Consider the following 22,332-nt stretch of genomic DNA (forward strand, 5'->3'; position numbering starts at 1 on the left):
TACTGTGGAGACTTCAAAAATATTCACTAAAAGACATTGTTTTGTGGGGGGAGTCATCTGCCCTTTTGGTCCTGGGCTTTGGCGCCATCTAGGGAAACCTATCAAACCCAGACATTTCTGTAAACTTAACACCCGGGGAAGCCCCAAATGTTCTTACCCTGCATTCCTTGTAAACCTTAAATGGGAGATGTGGTTCTTTTAAAGTTAAATTTATATGTGGGATCACCATGCAGGCAGAACCGCCAGCCAAGCAGAAGTCCACGTGCAGCGCCTGCCAAGCGGCAGTCCACGCGCAGTCAGCCCACACCCATCTTTCAATCAAGAATCTCTGTTCGATTCACAGAATCAACAAAGCATAATTAAAATACTGAAAAACATTGTTAAAAGCAGATTCAGTACATTAATCTCCTTATTATTTACAGTATAGTATATTAATCCTATTTACAGTTGGCACCAACACAATTTTTAAACAGTGCACTATATTTACACTATTCAGGTCTTCAGTTAATTCTGTGGCGAAGACATGATTCCCTATTTACAATTTTTTAGTGATATATTCCACCAAGTGTGAAGTGCAAATTCATTGAGGCTTCTTTGACGATAAATGATTCGGAAATACTAAAAGTGCTTCAATGATATTGAAGAATACAATTTAACAGTGACTGTAAAAAAAATTGTATCCAAGAGTGCACATTTTAAGCATCCTAATACCTAATCGCAAAAATCAAGGGTCAACCCCAATAAAAGTGGTATATTAAAAATGTAAGCCATTTCTTCCCCCTCATAAAATGAATAGCCAGTAAAAATCTACTGACACCAAACACAGTGAGCTTGGAGCTATCAGTTTTTAATATACGCAACATATCGATGTATTTTCTAACACTCAAACTCCTGCCCAAAAGTTTTATCCATTTTCTTCTGCCATTTACGTATGCAGGGCAGAAAAATAAGGCATGTGCGATATCCTTCTTGGTTCCTAAATGGCATAGGGTACACTTGCAATCTTTTTCCCCATCCTGCGACGTTCCCCATTTGTATGTGAAAGCCTTTATCTGGAGAAAGCCATATCTGGATTTCAGATATAATATCTTTGGCAGTTGGGGTTCAATTTAATCTAAAAATGGCTCAAAACAAGGAGTTGTTTTAAACATCAGGAAATTGGGTTGTGAGGGTTCCTGATGTGCAAATTAAAGTGACTCTGTGCCAAATAAAATTCCAATAAACGGTTTTAAATTCCCGCTTTGAGTCCAGCGTCCGCATGCATGCTCTGGTTTTCCCAGAATCTGCTCAGGCCTAAATCAAAAAGCCATTTACGGATATGAGCCAGCCAAGGAAAAGTAACATGAATGTAAAGTGTCATTAGTTCACTCAATGTTTGTCTGTAGGTTTGTAATTCCTCGGTGGTCCAGATTCTGACCAAGGTTGACAAAGTCATCCACATCGCTTTATGTTTGGGTAGTTTCATAGCCAGATCATACAGGTGTATTTTGGGGAAGGACAATTAACCTTCTTAACACCTTCTTTTCTCCCACAATTAAAGGGGAGATGGATTGCACCCCCCACTCTGAACCATACAAAGCAGCAGTTTGGGCCCTAGACTTCTAAACTTCCAAGGCTGGAGTAAAAGCCTTTGGCATAGTTGCATAACGTTTCTTTGACTGGTGCGGAGTTTAGCAATAAGATAGATTTTGATTTATTGAACACGCTCTAGAATCACTCCATTCAGCATTATATTATTTTTGAAACATTTATGAGGTCTTATGGACATATATTTAGTTTTAACTGGGTTTATTCCCAAGCCTTTTGACTTGCAATATTCATCAAGCATGTTTAAAAGATTTTGAAAGGCCCTTTGGGGTTTGAGACAAAAAGATTGTGTCTGCAAATGTTAACCCAAAGATGTGAGTTCCTCTTAGTTTTGGGGAATCATTTTGGGATTTTTGGAGGAGCTGGAACATTTCACTAACCTATAAAAGAAGCTGAGATGGCGCCAGGACGCAACCCTGGCGCATACCTCTCTTAACTGGTATCTCGTCTGTGAGTTCTCCCCCTTTGCCCCAACAGACTTTTGCAAAATTGGCCTCCGGAAGTCTTATCAGCTGGACTAATCTCTTGTGGCCAGATCTCAACTTAGTATATTTCCAGGCTATAGTTACAAGCCTAAACACTTGATCTATCGTAATGGTTTTCCTTCTAAAACCTGCTTGGCATGGGGAAAGTACATCCTTTTCATTCATCCAGTCGTCATTTAGGTCATCTAGGATTTGCTTGACATAAACCTTTTGCATTATGTCTATCAGACTAATAGGTCTGTAGTTAGCGGTATCGTCCCTACTACCCTTCTTATGTATCAGGACTATCTCTGTGCCCTTCCAGGATTCTGGAATGGGCTGCCCTCTAGCAATTGCATGGCATAAGAGATTTATGTATGGGGCCCACACCTCTGGTGCATGTTTAGAAAGGTCCCTTGGCATCTTATAGGGACCTGGGGTTTTAGATGACTTGATAGCAGCTATTGCAAGTGTGGTCTCTTCTATGCTGAAGTGTAATGGTACAATCTCAGTTGAGGTCAAGAGCCCCTCGATACTACCTGAGGAATCTGACCATTGCGATTGGGGGGGCATATAAATTAGCAAAATGTATTTGCCATGTGCAAGGATCTAAATTAGTCTTGGACTGGATTAGCTACTTTACTACCATGGGCAATAATCCACCAGAACAGGGACTTGTCACCGGCCTTTGAAGCTATTATCAGGTCCTCCCAAGTAGCATCTTCCTAATTTCTATGGGCAATTTTCAGGGTTTTATTGTATACATTTCTTTCATGTCTAATCAGGACTATATTTGGTTTGTAAGGCCCTGATCAGGCGTTGTTTGGCCACAGCACATTCTATTTTGAACCATGGATTGGACAACCACATTTTATTCCTATGATTAGTCTTCCCAGTCTGGGATTTAGTTTGGTAACGTTTTATATTTTCTACCAGCTTCTGATGGATCTGTGCTTATAGGTATGACTTCAGGACATGATTCTAAAAAAGGTGTTAAGAGATCACTAAAAAATATTGTATATAAAAGGGAGAGGTTCTACTTGTTCCAGTGTAGATGGCCATTTTACTGCCCTCCTGTTACTCACTATGGGCAGTATACTTCTGTACTCTGTTCAGACTGTTTTGATGAATGTAGCAGAAAACATTTTCCTGTGAGATCTATACAGTAGGAAATGGTCACTTTCTCTTCTATCATCAACTTTAAACTCATGTACATCGGCCCAATGGGCTACACTTATCACAATATAATCTATACCGGATGTGGAATAACCCCTCAAAGGTATTTAAGCATTCAAGATCTGAAGGGGGATCTGCCATTACAAGACCTTAGGCCTTTCTCTATGGTGGAGTTAAATAGTTGCATTTCAGAGACAGAACACCCTATCGTCTTTTCTGCCCTAAGAAGCTGGATCCCCATTGCTAGATGTTTTTCTTCGAAAATGGTATCTAATCCCGACAAAGGTTCATAGCAGCAGTTAGTCGCCCCAAACTATATATTGATTTGATGGAGTCAAGGACTTCTTCCAAGTGCTGTATTAATGGTGATTCTTTCGTAGGCTAACTTGGTCTTTTGTATATATTAGAAAAATCCATCCAAGACTTATTTAGAAACTTTAATTTTAAGCCCAGAATATCATTTGAATCGGTGGGTACAATTTCTATAGTTGCATTTATGATTTTTTTTTTTTATCCAGATTAGAAGACCACCTGATGGCCTTCCTCTATTTGATTTGTGGGCCTCTATACTGAACGTTCTTTATCATTCTTTATCTAGTGGCTCCCTCACCCAAGTCTCTTGAAAAAGACAAAAATCTAAATTATCAATATAACCCTACCAATCAGGATCTTGAGCTTTTTTGGAAGCCCAGCTATGTTCCAGGAAACAATCATCACACATTCTGGTGTTGGGTATGTTGGCTTATTGACAGAATGGTCAAAAATAGTTGCATTTAAGCCCTTCTGACTCAAGAGCATTAGTTACCTGACTTCCATGAAGGTTGTACCCTTCATGATATACATCCGAACTAAGTTGGTCATCCAATTCAATTGCATCTTAATTCCTAGCCATTGGACACGATATAGCCCCCCCCCACTGTGGGATACAATTTTGCCTCCTGGTTGTCAATCTACGGCTTCAAGATTGTTTTGCCCTTTCGTAGCTTGTGTGACAAAGTTACATCTGTCTATACAGGTTTTAATCGGCCTAAAGCAGATTTTGGAGTTAAAGGAAGAATGAGTTTGTAGGTTTATAGTTATTAAATTATCAGCGATAGTTTGAGTAAAATGTCAATTTTACATCATCCATATACCCCTCATCTTGCTGTATCTGTTCAGCATTTTTTATATCGGATCTTATTACAGAGAGGCACTGCCGTTTAGTTCTAATCTAATGTGTTACTTTGTTTATGAGGGAGTCCTTATCTTCCCTAGTACCCAGCTTTAATCTTGGAACATTGGTAAGAAACACATAAGGGTTTGGTTTCCCCAGGGTCGAATGGTGAGTTGCCTGGTAGAGTTCCTGCTTCCATTGGGGACCCCTTTACTCCCATCCTATTCCCTGGGTAGCTTGTACGGCCTATTTGTGAGTTGATTTTCTGGGTATGTATTTGTAGGTAGCACCTATTGCTGCAATGGGGGAAATCTAGAGTGGTCATGTATGTTAGTCGCATGGTGCCTTGAGCTGAATGGGGGATCGAGTGTTACTTATTTTTACTCTGATTTTAAAGCTTGATTTGAAGGGTGTTGCTCTAGATGACATTCTAGTTAAAGTATTCTCCGCCTTGGTGAGGGAGATTTCCTCTCTGTATGTTCTCTATCCTCCAATACATTGGTATCAGCTACCGACGTCTAAATGTGGTGTTAATACCTTCATCATCCTTTTAAGTACCAGGACCTCTTCATGGCCTGCATTTAATTTTGTGCAAAGATCCAACACAAGTGTATGGGTATCAGGTGACTGTTTGAGCCTCCACTGAACTCCGGTTAGGTATGGATTGTCTATTACCCTTTTTTTCATTTATTGATTCTATTTGTATTTCCTCCGGGTTATTTGCTAGGTGTAAATATGTATTAGAACACTCTATATTTAGGATCTCTTTATGTACAGGGCTTCCCTGGTTCCTATCTGTGTTATCCGGTCTAAGTGAGGTTATCTTAGAAGGACTGGATCCTGTATTTGACGGAGGTGTAGTTGGTGGTTGTAAAGTTGTCTTATTATGAGCTTGGTGGACAATAATAGTTGGGCTGTTTGGTCTTACAGTAATCACTTTGTCCCTTCTACTATAGCAGGATGAGATTTTACTTTTTCCCTTAGTACTGGGTTCTTCTTTACCATTAGACAACATATTTTCTACCTCATCTATTAGATCATCAATAGCTGCTAAAGTACAGTTCTCTGCTGCAGATTTAGCCTGTTTATGGGTCCTTGCTATCTTTTTCCTTCTCATTATTGTCTCCGCTGCTTTCCTTTTCCCCGTTATTGCCCGGACAATTTATATTGGGCCTAAATGCTTTGTTTTTAAATCTATTCTTATGGGAGTGTGATTAGTGTAGGGGCATCGATGGGGTAAAAGGTTAAGTAAACAAGTAATGAATAGCAACAACTTTGTACAACTTATAGACCGGATTATAGGTATACTCCAAAGACAAACTCTTATATTCAGAAGTTCTTCCGAAGTATAATTAAAATGACAAAAACATAAGATTAACAGGTCAGTCCTTCCATATGCATTAACTTCACCCTTTGTTTAAATTGGCGTGCTTATGCCAGAAAGTCATAATAAATTATTCCCAGCAATAGTTAACTATGTAGATGCTTTACATGAAATCAAGCAATCAATTATCCGATAGTCTGCATTTATTGAAAGAAAAACTGCCAATTTTATGAACTAGTGGGGGCGTTATATAATGCCTATTTAGGGCAGCCCAACCCCTAAGTTAAAAAGGGGGGAACAAAAATCCCTTGTGTCTAGTGTGCTTTGTGACTGATTGGGTCACATTCATTTGGGGGAAGCAATTGCCCCTCCCTGGTGTCTAGTGGATGGATCTCTGCTTGGGGATAGCCCTCCTGCAGCCATCCCCAAGCACGGATTCACTAGGGAGAAGGGTCCCATTTCCAATGGTTCCTCTCCCATCTGCCTACACGCTCGGGGGAAGGGGCTGAGATCTCTAGGAGCCCATAGGCAGTGAAAGTGAAATTAGCAGATTTTCTCATTTCAGCAGCTGAGGAAGCTCTTCCCCAGCTCCCGAGGTTGAAAAAACAAGCATTTGCAATGCAATAGGGCTCGCATAAATTTGAGCTATTTGCATTGTAAATTTACAATGCGTTTTATTTGTGTTTTAGGAACCTGCAAGCGGTGCATTGATATGCACTTTATACTTTTAGTCCTAGCTTACGAAAAGCAAGGCTGGCAGTAACTTTGCCTCTTTTTCTGCTGGCCTTGCTTCTCGTAAGCAAGGACTAGAAGTACAAAGTGCATGTTTACGCACTGATTGCAGGTTTGAGTTTAGGAGGAAAGAGAGGGAAAGGATAGTAGAGACTAGTCTTCGGTTGTAGTCTAATGGCTGGAGGCTCGGGCATCCTGTGATTTAAGGCAAATCCCTCAATCTCGCGTGCCTGAAAAATAAATGCCTCTGTAATGCAACAGGTGCTCCTGTAAAGCTCTCTCAATCTCCTGTGCCTGAAAAATAAATGTACCCGTAATGCAGCAGGTGCTCATGTAAAGCGCGGTCATACCTGCGGGTCAAGTTTGCCCTAAATAAAACTGCTAAAGTGTTGGGAGAGGGGTGGCACCCCCACACACTGACGGAAAGGGTTAAAAGTTCACCTAAGGTGCTGTGGACCGGAGGAAGGAAGAGGGAGAAACCAGAGTGGAGGGCAGGACCTGGGAGGTGAGAAATAGTAAGAGACGTGTTTAGGAGTGTAGGAGGAAAAGGGAGTAATAGGAAAGCAGAGGCCAGCCTTCGGATGTAGCCTAAATGCGGGTGGTTTTCACATTCTGTAATTTAAGGTAAATCCCCCAATCTCCTGTGCCAAAAAATGTAATGTGTCTGTAATGCAATGGGTGCTCATGTAAAGCGCTGTCACACTCTAGAGCAGGAAAGACTTTAACGCCGATCGAATGTGGTTAATTAACCGCCTGTGTACTTACAAAGTGGAGATGGATTTATGCCATTGCGGGGGCGGAGGGATGATTTCGGGCAGAGCAACAAATGCAGCGGAGGAGTGAGTATTGAAGAGGCGTTGCCGCCTCATTAAGGGAAAGGTTGTGTTTGTGCCGAGTGGGGGAAGGACTCTTTATGCGAAGCGGGGAGATGAAAGCAAATGGAGCTTTAAGGAGCGGCTCGTGGTGTGCAAGTGTAAAACTAAAGAAAAGAAAGAGGTGCCTGCTATAGGCCTGGGCGTTACCGCTAAGCATAAGCCACATCCACGTACCATCTTTCACAGGCTTTGTTCCAATATGAAGAGGGGCACTGGAGGAAGGGTGAGGGAATTTGTGCAAGCCGGCCTAAAGCGCAGAAAAAATGCGTCCGCCATTGTTGTTAATTAGGAGGTGGCCTCGGTGTTTTATAAAAGCGGGCGCCTTAAGACAGCGTTCCCTTTGCAGGCATCCGTGCAGTTGGGGAGGGAGGGGGGGGGGGGGGAACTGAGCGTATTTACAAGTTATAGTGCCTATAAACAAGTATGTAGTTATTGAAAATGTCTTGATAAATTTCAAGCTGAGATCAAAATATTGTAACTGCACTTCCAAACTAGATTTGCAGGATGATGTCTAGAAGTGCACATGCAGTACAAATTCCAATTCAACATTTGCTGTTATTTTAATTAATGCTGATAAATTTGCATTTCTTAATGATACCCTTTTCGGTGCACCAGGATTAGTCAGGTATTGTGCACTCTCCTGTGAACGGACTCTAGTTTATATCTATTCCAACATTAGACCCTGCTGGTATCCTTTCAAGCATAAGTTTCCTCTTGGACTGTAAATGCTTTCTATTGATTGAATGTGAGATTATTTTGTTCTGTCCTTTTCTAGATGCTATTTCAGTAGCTGCCAGTTAAATCAATGAAGGTACTGTGTGAGGAAAAAGGAAACAATCTCTAAGAGGACATGAGAGTTACTGTAGTAGAGCAATTCACATTAACTTGAAAACCAGATGGAAAAAATACATCTTACACTAAACATTTAAACAATTCCTTGTTACTGGCTGGTGTCTTGATAATTTTACTCTTGAACATTGACCCACATTGTGGACTGCATACTTAATAGATTGTTACGTGTCACATGCTGAATACTCTTTGACCCAATAGTAGTTAGTGTCTTCAAATTCAGTCTGACAAGCAGGGCTTAAGTGCAACAAGATCTGGGTCTATTAATCCAGGAGAATAATTGTGGAGTAGGGATGTTGGGACTGAGTATGTCCTATACATGGTAAACGGCTTTGTAACCGCACTGAGTGCCCAACTGTTTGTTGCCCCAGTATTGGAACTTTCATAGATTCCCATGCTTTGTATCATTCCCCGTCGTCGGAATGGGAGCCTCGGTAAAAAAAATACCATAGTAGTAAGCACAAAAGTGAAAAAAAGGCCTAGGCCTCTTCTCATTTTGTAGCTTATCCACCTCTTTTTGTAAAAGAGACCAAATTCTTGCAATAACCAATCAGAGCAGCCTCACCAAATAGAACCTTCCTGAGGGAGCCTCGGATTTTCTACCCCACTTTGTGCTAGGGAGTCTCCATTGAGCTCTGCTCAATTTTCTTCACTTTAACTCAAATTTACTCCAGTTTTTTCACTATGTCTGACAAAGAAAAGAAGGCTCTGTTTAGAGCTTGTGCTACCTGTTCGAAGAAGAGGCTGTTTGTGGAGGACAAATATCAAGATTGCATATATTGTTTGTACCCGGACCACAAGGCCACAGAGTGCAGGATTTGCAGGACCTTCTCCACTAAAACCTTGAGGGACAGAGAAGGCAGTCTTCTGACCTGGTTACAGAAGATGAAGACTCGAGAGGGAGGTTTGTCTTCTGACAGTGAGGGCTCTTATTCTGCGTCCTTGAAGATCAAAGAGGGGTAGGTCTCCCCCCCCCCCCTCTTACGTCTTCTGAGCCCCCTGTTAAGGCCTTGCTTGGGACCTCTGATTGATTGGTCTGATAGGCCTGCTTCCCTAAAATCTCATCACTGCGGTGAAAAGGAGAGGCAGGGACAGTTTGGGGAGTCACAGGCAGCAAAGAAAGCTAAGAAGGTAGTCTCTGGGTCTTCTCTGCCTTCAGAAAAAGGAAAGAATGGCAAAAAACCTTCTACTGCTCCTCAGGACACTGCTTTAGACAAAAAACCGCATCCGTCGACGGTGAAAACTACAGGTACGTCGACGATTCCTGTCAGGAAAGACTTGTCTCTGAAAATAACCTCGTCGACTATGGTTACGTCGACGGCATCTAAACAGTCGTCTACGTTTACAGTGCCTGCTTCTTGTTCGTCGACTAAGCTTAAATCATCCACGTTGACTATGACGACGAGGCTAGTGTCTACGGCAATGACGACCACCAGAACGACGACTACGCCGACAGCTGCCATGATCATGACGACTAGCTCGTCGACGACACCGTCGACGATCCAACCTTCGTCGACGTGTCATCTTACCTTCGACTAGCGCAGTCTCTTCGTTGACGACTCAGTCTACGACATCGTCGACGAGACGTCTACCATCGACGACTCGGTCAACGACGTCATAGACTACTCCAGTCCTCTGTATCTCTATCAAAAAGAGGCATATTACTCTGGAAATTACGTCTCCACGGCGTGTCACATCTTTACCTTCATCATTGATTTGGACGACGACTCTGAAGAAGAGGATGAAGGTCCTTACGGGCCGGCTTATAGCCCATCAGACCTGCAGGTCAAATGCCAGGGGTCCAGTTCGGACAATGGCGAGGTGGAAGAGCACCACTATATGCAGCAGAACACTTATGAAGAGAGACCTCGTGTGTGTTCACCCAGAGAGTTCTCAACAAGGGCCACACCAGGACATGGTGGCGATGCCGTCCTCTCTTATCTCGGACTTACAATTAATGTTACAAGATTATAGGAGGAGGTTCCCATCTCAGCCGGAGAGACAACAAGTACGTCGTCCTTCACCCTATATTCCGGCACCGCAGGCAGTGGCGGAAACACCGTTGCCTTCAAGGGTACGCGAACCAGAGCCCAGGGAAGCTCCTCAAGAGGTGGTTCATATCCAAGATGATGTCTCATCCGAGGAAGAGCAGCAGGTTGACCCTGACCAGGATCCAGATAGAGACTGGAATATTGATGGTCTTCAGGATCCAGATGTCCAAGTGCCGGATACCGCAAGTTCTCCTCCAGCAGACATTGGAGGTTTTCATAATCTCATGGAAAGAGCGGCTAAGAGGTTTGGTCTGCCCATTTCAACGGTTCAAACTGACTGTTTTTTAAACAACTTCAAAGAGCCATACAGGAAGTCGGTTCGTTCTATCCCCATCATAGAACATGCTTGGTCAGAGGGCCTCAAAGCCATGCAGAATCCAGCGACTGTCCTCCCGGTTCTTCCCCAGCTGGAGAAGAAAGCGCCAGAGGGCATGCCTCACTGGTCAGCCAAAGCCAGACTGTCATCTCCCAGGCGGCGCAGAGTAAATCAAAGAAACCATCAACGCCGCTGACAACACCATCGGATAAGGAAGGGAGGCGTCTAGATAATGTGGGGAAGAGGTTCTCTACAATGGCCAGCCTCCTCGTTGGAGCGGCAAATGCTCTGGCTATCCTGGGGAGATATGATCGCCAGATGTGGTGTGACCTGTCTCAATTTGTAGAAGAACTTCCAGATGGGTCGTAGGATGAGGTCAAAAAGATCTTGATGGAAGGTGAGGGTGCCTCTTCAAAGGTAAAAGACTGCGCTATGGATATAGTGACAACGGCCTTCCGAGCGCTGGCAGACTCAGCAGTTTTGCAGCGCCAGGGCTGGCTGCGAGCCACATGGTTTCGCCAGGAAGTACAAAACAAAATTTTGGACTTACCTTATGATGGGGAACTGTTTGGGATCACGTGGATGATACCTTGCAAGACATAAAAAAGTATACGGACACGGTCAAGTCCTTAGGAACTTTGACCTATCTCAGTCCTTTTCAAGGGTGCAAGAGGAAGAGGCTTCTCATCGTACAGAGGCGGCAACCAACGGCGCTACTCTTCCTATTCACAACCTACTCAATCGTACAAGCCCCAATATTCACACCGGCAAGGTCAATCGGCCTATTTATCTCGCCAGCCGTCGAGAGGACGTATGGGGCGACAGGGCAGAGACAACTCTAAACGACAATAGCGGCCCGGTGGCTCTTTCTACTGTTCCGGTCCCTTCGTTAACACTAGTGGGGGGCAGGATTGCCCGTTGTCTATGCAGCTGGAAGGTCATATCAGACCAGTGGGTTCTAAATATCATCAAGGAAGGACACACTTTGGAGTTCCAACATCTTCCTCCAACAAGAGTTCCAGACGCCACCACGCCCAAACATCTTGGTCTTCTTCGTCTCGAAGCCCACCAACTCGTCATCAAGGGGGCAATAGAGCATGTACCTTACTCCTTAAAGAGGAAGGGGTTTTATTCCAGGTTCTTCCTGGTTCACAAGACAAAGGAGAAGTGGCGTCCGATACTAGATCTTCGAGAGCTCAACACCTATCTCCTAAAGTTGTCTTTCCATACCTGGACGATAGGCTAGTAAAGGCTCCTTCGTTCCAAGAAGCTTCCAAAGCGGTCACAAGCTGCAGTCAACTTTTCAAGCAGCTGGGTCTTCGGCTCAACAGGGAGAAATCAATACTGGGGCCATCCAAAAAGACAAAGTTTTTGGGTGCAATCCTAAATACAGATTGTTGCAAGGCTTTTCCGTCAGAAAGCAAGCTTATACTGTCGGCTCGCCTCCTGCAAACAAGGAAGTCTGTCGGTCCGTCGGTACAAATCCCTTCTTGGATCGATATCATCCTGCATACCATTGATTCCGCACTGCAGGCTTCGCATGCGTCCACTGCAGGAGAACCTAGACCTGCAATGGCGTCAGGCGACAGGCTCCTTCAACAAAATCGTGGTAACACCAGTGATGAAGGAAGCAAGCAGCTGGTGGTTGGTAAAAGAAAACATCTCAGTGGGTTTGACATTCCAGCTTCCTCCATCTCCCATGGTGCCGACAACAGATGCCTCCATGGAGGGTTGGGGGGCGGTTCTACAAGAACTGAAAGTCAGTGGTCATTGGAGCGCAGTCCAATGAAGATTCCACATCAATCTGCTAGAACTGATGGCTATTTGTCTAGCCTTGCAGGCTTTCCTTTCAAGGATCCAGAACCGTACAGTGCTGGTTCGTACGGACAACACCACGGCCATGCACTACATAAACGAGCAGGGCGGGACAAGATCCTGTACCCTTTCGAAGGAAGCTCAGAAAATTTGGAACTGGGTGATCCAACACAAGATCATGCTATCAGCGGAACATCTCGCGGGGGCACTCAATTCCACAGCGATGCTTTGTCACCAGAGGTCAATCAGCCACGAGTGGGAATTGGTTCAGACCATTCTCGAGGAAATATTTTGATGTTGGGGGACCCCAACCATCGATCTTTTTGCGACACCGCAGAACGCCAAATGCCAGGGCTACGCAAGAAGGGATCACCATCAAGGATCCTTGGGGAATGCACTTTTGATAGCTTGGTACCGCGCATTTGTCAACGCCTTTCCACCAATTCCACTAATCCCGAGACTGATCAGAAAACTCAAAGTGGAAATGTGCAGGATAATTTTGATTGCACCGTCGTGGCCCCGGCAATTCTGGTACACAGAACTTCTTCTCCTCTCCCAATACCACCCGATTCTCCTGCGGCCTGTTCAGTCACTATTGACCATGGCTCACGGACAAGTACTGCATCCGGATCTGAACTCACTCCAATTGACAGCGTGGCTCCTGAATACAGAGAGTTCCAGAATTTAAATCTCCCAGGGGAATGTAGAGACATTCTGGCTCAGGCCCGTGCGCCAAGTACAAATAAGACTTATCGGGCGAAGTGGAAAAGGTTCTGCCTTTGGTGTCGGAGACAAGATATACACCCATACACTTCGGCACCGCACCAACTTTTACCTTGCATCCTGACAAGTCTGGATTGGCTCATTCTTCCGTGAACGTTCATCTGGCGGCCATTTCCAGATTTAGACGCACGTCATCAGGTCCTTCCCTTTGGTCTGCAAGAATTGTTAAACAATTTCTGAAGGGCTTGTTCAGAGTTTTTCCTCGAGTCCGGCCTCCACCACCGGCCTGGCACCTTAATTTGGTTCTATCACACCTGATGAAAGCTCCGTTTGAGCCTATTCACAGGGCGGATATAAAGTTGTTTAATGGAAACTTGCTCTTCTCTTAGCTTTGACATCGGCTAGAAGAGTTAGTGAGCTTCAGGCATTCACGATTGTAGAATCTTTTCTGCAATTCAAAAATGTTCTCATCCTGCGGACAAATCCGAAAGTTATTCCAAAGGTCCCATCAGTTATATCTGAATGAGCCTGTGATCTTAAAGTCCTTCTTCCCACGGCCCTCTACGCCAGCAGAGAGGGCGTTACATTCTTTAGACGTTCATAGATGTCTAAAATTTTACTTGGAGCGGACAAAGCAATTCAGGAAATCTTCCCAGCTTTTTGTCTTACAGTGCTCCGCGGAAAGGATGTCCAATTTCAAAACCCTGTATTTCGCGCTGGATATCGAATGCAATCCACTTTTGCCATCGAGAGGCAGGCAAGCAACTTGAACGAACAGTTTGTGCTCATTCCACAAGATGGATGGCTTCATCTGTGGCTCTATTCTCAGGAGACCCAATCAAGGACCTCTGTAGAGCGGCGACGTGGAGCAGTATCCACACCTTCACTCGGAACTACTGCTTGGATTCTTCTGTGAGAGAGGATGCAGCAGTGGGTCAAGCAGTTTTGAGGAACCTTTTTCAATGAGACGGTGAGCTTTCCTTACTATCCCTTCTTCCTGTATTGCATATATTGTATCACTTGTGTTTGTTTCTACTTTGTGATATCTATTTACATATATAATATATATCTATGTAGGTATATCTGTTTTTCTTATCAGAATAATGTTTGTGTTTGCAGATATACAGGTGACAAAATATGCCTTATGTTTACTGCTAGTTACTCTGATACAAAGCATGGGAATCTATGAAAGTTCCAATACTGGTGCAAGAAAACAAGTTACTTACCTGTAACTTTGGTTCCCCAGTATTGGTAACTTTGAAAGATTCCCATGCGCCCACCCTCCTCCCCTGGGAAAGCTCAGCCTTATTGTACAAAGATTGTTGCTGTTCCACAATGGCTATGAAAATCCGAGGCTCTCTCAGGAAGGTTCTATGTGGTGAGGCTGCTCTGATTGGCTATTGCAAGAATTTGGTCTCTTTTACAAAAAGAGGTGGATAAGCTACAAAATGAGATGAGTCCTAGGCCTTTTTTTCACTTTTGTGCTTACTACTATGGTATTTTTTTATTTACAGAGGCTCCCATTCCGACGACGGGAAATGATACAAAGCATGGGAATCTATGAAAGTTACCAATACTGGGGAACCAAAGTTACAGGTAAGTAACTTGTTTTCTTCTGACATTTTGTGTGACTGCCAACATGCTAATCTAGTTTGTGCATAGAGGCCTTTGCCTGTTCCTGGTATTACTAGGTCCAGAACATGACCTTTGACCTGGACGAGTTTACTTAGCATACCATCATTGTGGATTTTGGCCCACTGTCTCTTCACTGAGTATATCACATAAAGCAATGGTGAATGTTTACCGTGTTCTGTTGTTTAGTGTGACCAGACCTTTGTCTTTGTGGTCCACTGATGCCTATTGTGTAAAGTTCCACTATTATGTGAACCCCCAAAATCGTCAAGCATGGAGTGTGTGTATGTACTGCAAGTATAAATCATGTGAGTGTGGTGTTAGATCAAGTAATTGGACGGATTTAATCCATTTTAGTTGTCACTGGGTTATCATGGCGCAAGATGGGAGGATGCGAGTGACTGTGCAACCATGTTTTGCATGGTCCATACATTGTATGAGTTAGTGAACCAAAGTAATGGAGGCTTTTGGGGAATTCCATTTTGGAAAGCCCTTGCCGGTTGTGTGTGTGTGTGTTTTTTTTTTTTTTTGTACAAAATTGAGGTGAGCTCAATTTTCCAGACACTAAGTCTATTGCCTGCATTCCTATGACTGAAGGGTTGAAAAACAGACACTGAACTCTCGTAAAATTGAGCTTGGGTTCTCTTTAGAAATTGTGAGGACCTTGTGAGCCAATGGCTCCTAATTAATTCTTCCTGATCACTGCCAGATGTATATGATAGAGCTAAAATGAGTTTGTTGTGTAAGGTGAGGAAGTTGTTTGGCGGACCTGTGCTTTTGTCAGGTCCTTCTTACAGCTTCAGGAAGGCTGACATTCAGGTGCAGAGATCTCACTCTTTATTCTGCCTTTGTTTTGTATACTCTTGCTTGGAGCCAGGCCCCTTGCCACCTGCTGCGAGACCCACCATCTTGCATAAACACTTTTATCTGAAGAGCAATGAAATTTGAAAGGGAACAGTCTCAAACTAAGGTTTCAGAACCAGACATTGGGTCCACATCCCTTGTCTGGAAAATGTGTTGGAAAAAAAAGAGGGATCCAAAGTGAATCTCCCCATTTACAGTTCCAAATTCCTCATCCCCATTAAAGGGAGCTCTCTGCAGAGTAGTCTGACTGCTGTGCGACCAGATGAAGCTGCCTTGAACCAGACACCTGTCTATCTACTTGGAGGAAGAGTGAGCACATGGTCCTGCAGCAGGAGAGACTGTTCAAGAGAAGGACGCTGTTTTACCAGCAAGAGGAACAACCAAACGATGTTGACTGCCCTTGTGAGGGGTTTCCCCTGGCAGCCCATAGAAGACCATTTACAGAAATTGGGCCAAGAAGTCGTGCAATGTGCACACATGCCCTCTGCCAAATCGACATTACTAAAAGGGAATATCAGGCACTGGTTACCAAAGAGACGTGGGTATATCGGCTCGCAGTTCAACACCGACTGTATGAGACTGGGGATAGGGCTAGTAGACTGCTGGAATGGTTGGGCAGGAAGGAACAAGAGTTGAGGTGGTTTACGTCTTATCAGGGAAAAAGGCCGGAGTTATAACCATACCCATACCTTCGCCAGATACTACACAGCAATTAATGCAGCACAGACACAAACAAGTGAGGCACAAATAGCCCAGGAACTTGAAGGTATTGAACGTCCTTGCCTCGCACCGGATGAGAGGGATAGGCTCTAGGACGATATTACACTGGAAGAAGTAACAGAGGCCATTGGTGACTGAAAGCGGGGAAAACCCAAGGCCCTAACAGTCTTCCAGGGGAATTTGCTAAAACACAAAGTGCTATACTGGCCCCATATATGCTTAAGATGTTTGAGACGTTCAAAGAAAATGGAATACACCCTCCAGACATTAGAATGGCGATGGTGGTGGTGATACTCAAAGCGGGGAAACCCACGGATGAGTGTGGGTCTTATTGTCCCATCTCGCTATTAAATATAGAAACCAAAATACTGGCCACTATCCTTGCAACACACCTCTTAACTGTCTTTACCTCTCTGATACACGGCGATCAATCCGGCTTCATGCTGAAACAAGCCACTCGCTACAGCCTCCGAAGGGTGGCCAACTGGATGGCTGCTGTCCGAGACCAAGAGGGGGCCCACCTGCTACTCTCCCTTGACGCTGAGAAGGTGTTTGACACCATCCATTGGCCTTTCATGAGCCACACCCCGGAGAAATTCGAATTTGGCCTTGGATTTAGGGAATGGGCGGCACTGTTATATGCTGAGCCCGAAGCTAGGGTCCGGGTTAACGGAGCTCTTTCGGAGCCCTGAACTATCTCCTTTCCCCCCCACTGTTTGCTCTTATTCTGGAACCTGTGGGTCATCGGAGCCTACCCGGGGTTGGGTGGTTTGTAGATGAGAAGGGTGGAGAAGTGTGGCTCACTGGTTAGAGCAGGCAGACCCTGAAGCAGAGGTCAGTCCCGGGACCAGGGTTCAATTCCTGACGCGGCAGGGTGTTGAGCTCAAATGTCCACGGACTCGATAAAAAATGGGCATTAAGCTTGCTTAATCTCCACAACGGCCCTCCCGCGGCGGGATGCCTGGCTTTCACCTTGGGGATGCCCTGTAGGGGCTATCTCACAGGGAAAAACCAGGACGGGTTCCCAAGGCAAGCGCGGAGATACCCCTTCGGGGGTCGATTCTGGCGCTATATAAGAAATGTAATAATAATAATAATAATAAAAATGAAGCTCGACTGCTAGATGAAGAAAGCATATCTTTATATGCGGACAACATTCTATTGTATGTGACAAATCCAAAGACGCTTCCTCAAATCCTACAGATTTTTGAGAACTATGGGCGTCAGGTGGGCTATAGGATCAACTGGAGTAAATGTGCACTGTACCCAGTGGGGTGGTGGTGGTGGTGGGGGGGGGGGGGGGGGGCGGCGGGGGGGAGGGTGATGGAGCGCCAGACATACTCTAGTTGTTTGCGCTGGTCAACAGAGGGATTTACCTATCTTGGCCTCTACATTACCACGGATGTGGCAGCTAGTCTAGCGCGTAATATTAGACTGGACTTCTTAAATTTTCAAGAAGTTCAGAGGTGGAGGAGACTTCCCTTAACTATTATGGGGAAGGCTGCCATGTATAAAATGATTACACTTCCTCAGTTGCTCTACGTGCTGCAAAACACTTATAGTAAGATTCCAGACACGATGTTCAACAATATAGAGCATCCCACCTCATTGTCATCAATAAATGGATTCACACACCTGGGGATCACTCGACATAGGCTGGAAAGGCTACAGTTTAGGGAACACACACTCCTTCACTATATCTATGGAGGTAAGGGAGGTAGCCACCTGCTACCGGCGACCCAGAGGACATTCGAGGCATAGAAAAGTGACGAATGGCAAATTAAGTGGGACCAAAAATGCACCGCAGAGACCCCCTTGTGGGAAGGGAATAGGCTAATTGAGATTGGAAAGCTTTAGGCAATGGGACCTAATTGGCATTTCCAAAATAGGGGTCGTCCTGGAAAATGGTGAGTTGGCCTCTTTCGCCACCCTCCAAGCCAGATACCAGCTCCACAACACTCAGGCATAGGCATACCTCCGTTTGAAACATGCCTGTATTGTGGAGGGGTTGGAGGGGGAGACACTACCGGAATATGCCCCATTAGAAGGTCGACTCCTACAGGAGGAGATCCCTGCCAAAGCCATATTATTTACCTATAAAACGTTACTCAATAACCTGCCTGACAAATTGGGTCCACTTCGAGCAAAATGGGGAAGGACTACGGGTGTGCTGAACGATATAGACTGGGAGGTCGCTCTCATGCATCCTCGTGAAGTGGCAACTAAACTTCGGTTACGTCTCATCCAATATAAAATCCTGCATCAAACGTATTTTGATAGAACAAGGTTGCACAAAATAGGGGTAACTGAAACCCTAGACTGTCTGAGATGCTGCGTAGAATGCGGAACATTCATACATACCCCTTGGGAATGCAGCTAGATCCAGGCCTACTGGGGAAGAATTGTGGGAGAGCTTATCAACCTACTGGAAGCCCAAATAGAGCTGGAACCACAAGTTCTCCTCCTGGGAATCCCGACGGATGTGGACATCCCACGACGTAAACTTGTATTAGCCCATTTGGGGTAGGTAGTGTTCAAACGGGATATAGCTAGAGACTGGAGCGCCGAACAACTACCTACACTAACGAATGGAAGGCAAGTCTTGATCTGTATATGACTGCGAATCAAGTGACTTATAAGGCATGGGGCTGCCCTTTGAAATTTCTGAAGATTTGGGCATCGTGGATAAAATGCTATGATCTGGAGGTGGATGGGGGAAGAGGAGGGAGGGGAATTGTTACCTGGAAGATCGGGGGAGGAGCCTTGAAAGATGAAATATGTCTTTGTTGTTGATAACCACGAACATTGTAACTGGGAACTTTTCCCCATGTGCGCCCTGGCTGTTCAAGCCCATCTACGGTTCCACTTACAAAATTTTACTTGTTTAACTGCCAAATAAGTCCATTGTGGATGGATAATCCTTCTGCATTGTGTATTCATGCCTTGTTTGACGTTTTGTTTCATGTACAAAACAAAATAAAAATATTTCAACACACAAAAAGTCATGCAATCGGCCACCCTTGTGACATCTCAAGGCTTGGTACTGCTTTTAAACTGCCTTGCCTACCGCTGAGCCCCAGTGTCCCTTATGGACCCTGAATGGATTCCGGCAAGAGGCATATGCTCTAACCCTGGGTTGCTGCTTTTTGATTTTTGAATGTAGGATCTATGCCACATTTTCAGGATAGCCACTGACATTAAATGTTTTCTTTAAGTTCACAGTGTGTAACGTTGGCCTCTGTGGATATCCAAATTACCTAGCATAGATCTAGCCTTTGCACAATTGATGGACTTACCTGTTTTTACCAGTTGTAACCTGCACGTCGTGGTGGTGGTGGTGGTCTGCAGCAGTATTTCACCAGTATAGTAGCTCCCGGTGTGGTGGCATTCTCTGTTCATACTTTTTGTATGTTTTTAACTTGTGTAAAGATCAAACTTGTTGATCAGTGTTACAGGCAGGGGCGGATTGGCAAGGCGGGCATTCGGGAATGGGCCGGTGCCTCAGTGCCCTCTGTGGGCCGTTTTTTTTCTCCCCTGTCCCAGTCCACAGAGAGTGGACTAGGAAAGGGGAGAAAAAAAACGGCCCACAGAGTGCACGGAGATCGCTGTGCGGCCAGACAGCGATTGTCAGCTGTGGGCTCTCCTTCACCCCTACCCTGCCAAGCAATCAAGCTGAGGCTGGGCTGGGGAGGGGTGATTGTTTGCAATAATCGGCCTCCCTGGGGGCCAGGTGTTTCTCAGGCCTTTGAGCCATTTGCACCTCGGCCCCCTGGCGCCCATGCAGCTCAGAAACGGTGTTAGTCTTAACACCTCGCCCTTAGCCCTTCACATTCAGGGCATAGTGGGCAAGGAAGAATGGGTCTTGCTGTGGGGGCCTGGTGATGTTTGGAATTTTTTTATTTTATTTATTTATTTACGCGATTTTATATAGCGCGGACTTTACCCGAAGGTGTCAGAGCGCTTCACACTAGGAACAGCAATAATACATGAGGAGAAAAATTACAAATGGACAAATTACAAAAGCAAACATTAAGTTACATGAATCAATAGTGAGCAACCAAAATACATGAGGTAGCAATCGGTACATTACAAGAGGAAAAAGTGATATGTGTGCAGGTTACAAAAGCGTACAAAGTACAAGTAGAGGTATAATACTGCAATAAATGGCAGACACTCCAGCACAAGAAGAAACGTTACGTAGGCAATGGTGTCACTTGTGCAAGTATCTAAAGCAAACAAAAGTGAGAGGTTGCATACAGTGTGATACCAGAGAAAAGTGACATGTGCAAGTTACAAAAGGGTACCATACACAGGTACAAGGGTAATACTACGGTAAATGGCAAACACTCAAACTGCCAGAACACACTGGGAAGGCACTTCCCATGCACCAGCTTCACCTCAGCCTCCCCCCTGGCTACCTGGCTACCTTGGGTTTTGTGCTCCCCTGCCAGGACATTTTCCGAAGGCCTGGAGGACTGATTAATTTACTAATTGCAGGGGCCTTACCTGTTCATGTGCTCCTGAGCTGAAGGTCTGGGGAGGGCTAAGTAGGTTAGTAATAGCAGGGGCTTTGCTGCTTTTCAGGTGCTCCTGTGCTGGAGGGCTGGAATAATTTTGTGACAGAAAGGGGCCTTGCTATTTTTTTTAGTTGCTCAGCATGTAGGCCATTGGCACCTTTGCCCTGTGTCCTGTGCAAGAACAGTATCCTCCAACTTTCATTCCTTGTCTGTGCAAATAGTGTTTGAATGTGGGCCACGCCCCTTAAATATGGGCCACGCCTCTTGAATGTGGGCCACTTTTTTCGTCAGTGCCCAGGCCGAATTGTGATCCCAATCCGACCCTGGTTACAGGCACCATATCACTCAGTGGCTCAAACCCGTTCTTATCTCTCGTTTGAAATTGATCAGTGTAGTACCCCCATCAGGCACATTAGCCCAACAACCTACCCCACATTCTGTATTGACTAATGTTATAGTCCAGAGTGAAGGAAGGCCTTTACAGACCGCCTTCCAATACGTTTTTTGGGGTGGAGAGGAGAGGGAGAGAATGAATACATGCTTGTTCAATTAGAGGCTTCATACATGTTGGTGGTTTGTTAATCCAGAATATAATACAGTGAGAATTTTACGTTATGCGTTCTATAGAACATTGTTGCAAATCATGAATGACGTTTTACAGAATAATGTATCTCATTTAAGTTAGTAAAGGCTGCGTCAGACCTACTTTAAGGATGCAAGTGCCCCTTTTCCTAATATATAGAAAGACTGCCCCAAATACATTTCTTCATTATTATTTATCTTAGTACTTGGTGGGAATTCTATTAAGACACCGAAAAGGATTTGCTACAATGTGGTGTATTTCAGGAAAAACTACTGAAGAACTGGATATATGTTTAGTTAAAAATAATTTAATAAACCTTGTTACCTTATTTTCAGTTTTGTTTTTTTTGCAGGTAATGAGCATGGTGTCAGGGTTTGCACCCCTGATTTCTGCTGGCATATTTTCAGCCACGCTTTCCTCTGCATTGGCATCTTTAGTCAGCGCTCCCAAAGTCTTCCAGGTATGTTCGTTGCAACCGCTTCCATTTTTATGTAAATGTAATTGAGAACATTTTATATAGGCAATGGTATCTCAATAAATCTAACGTGTTATTTTAAATATTTTTTTTAAATAAGGAAGGTTTTATTTACATTTTCATGTTTGTTTTGTCGTGGAGTAAATGGGGCGTGTGCATTGGGTCTCGAATGAGCGATACTTAGTTTATGATGCTGCCTCCGGTTTAATCCTAATAGCTGTTGCTGCTGCTGCTTACATTGCAGTCTGCTTGGCAACCTTAATCAAAACAGTAAATTATTTAAAGTAAGTTTCTACTAGATCCGAATTAATAGTACCTTCAAGTAGCTCTGCAGATACACATAGCGCTGCACAAGGCAACTTTATACGTAATCCTAGTGTTATAATGCATGGCTCCACAGATCTATTTGTTTTTCTCGTGGAGACTAGCTTCTTTCATATTAAACTTTTTGCAGCTGTGTGCTTGACCTTGAGCAG

General features: G+C 44.4%; 1 protein-coding gene across 1 annotated transcript in view; it reads left to right on the top strand.

Annotated features, from left to right (window-relative positions):
• Nucleotides 1–22,332, top strand: part of SLC12A2 (solute carrier family 12 member 2) — a 394,678-nt gene that overhangs the window by 181,715 nt on the left and 190,631 nt on the right. The window contains exon 11 of the mRNA XM_086961116.1: nucleotides 21,734–21,841. Coding sequence (XP_086817242.1) covers nucleotides 21,734–21,841 — 108 coding nt within the window. The remainder of the gene's footprint in view (nucleotides 1–21,733; nucleotides 21,842–22,332) is intronic.

This window comes from Lissotriton vulgaris, chromosome 3_1 (genome assembly GCF_964263255.1).
Source record: "Lissotriton vulgaris chromosome 3_1, aLisVul1.2, whole genome shotgun sequence".
Lineage (NCBI taxonomy): Eukaryota > Metazoa > Chordata > Amphibia > Caudata > Salamandridae > Lissotriton > Lissotriton vulgaris.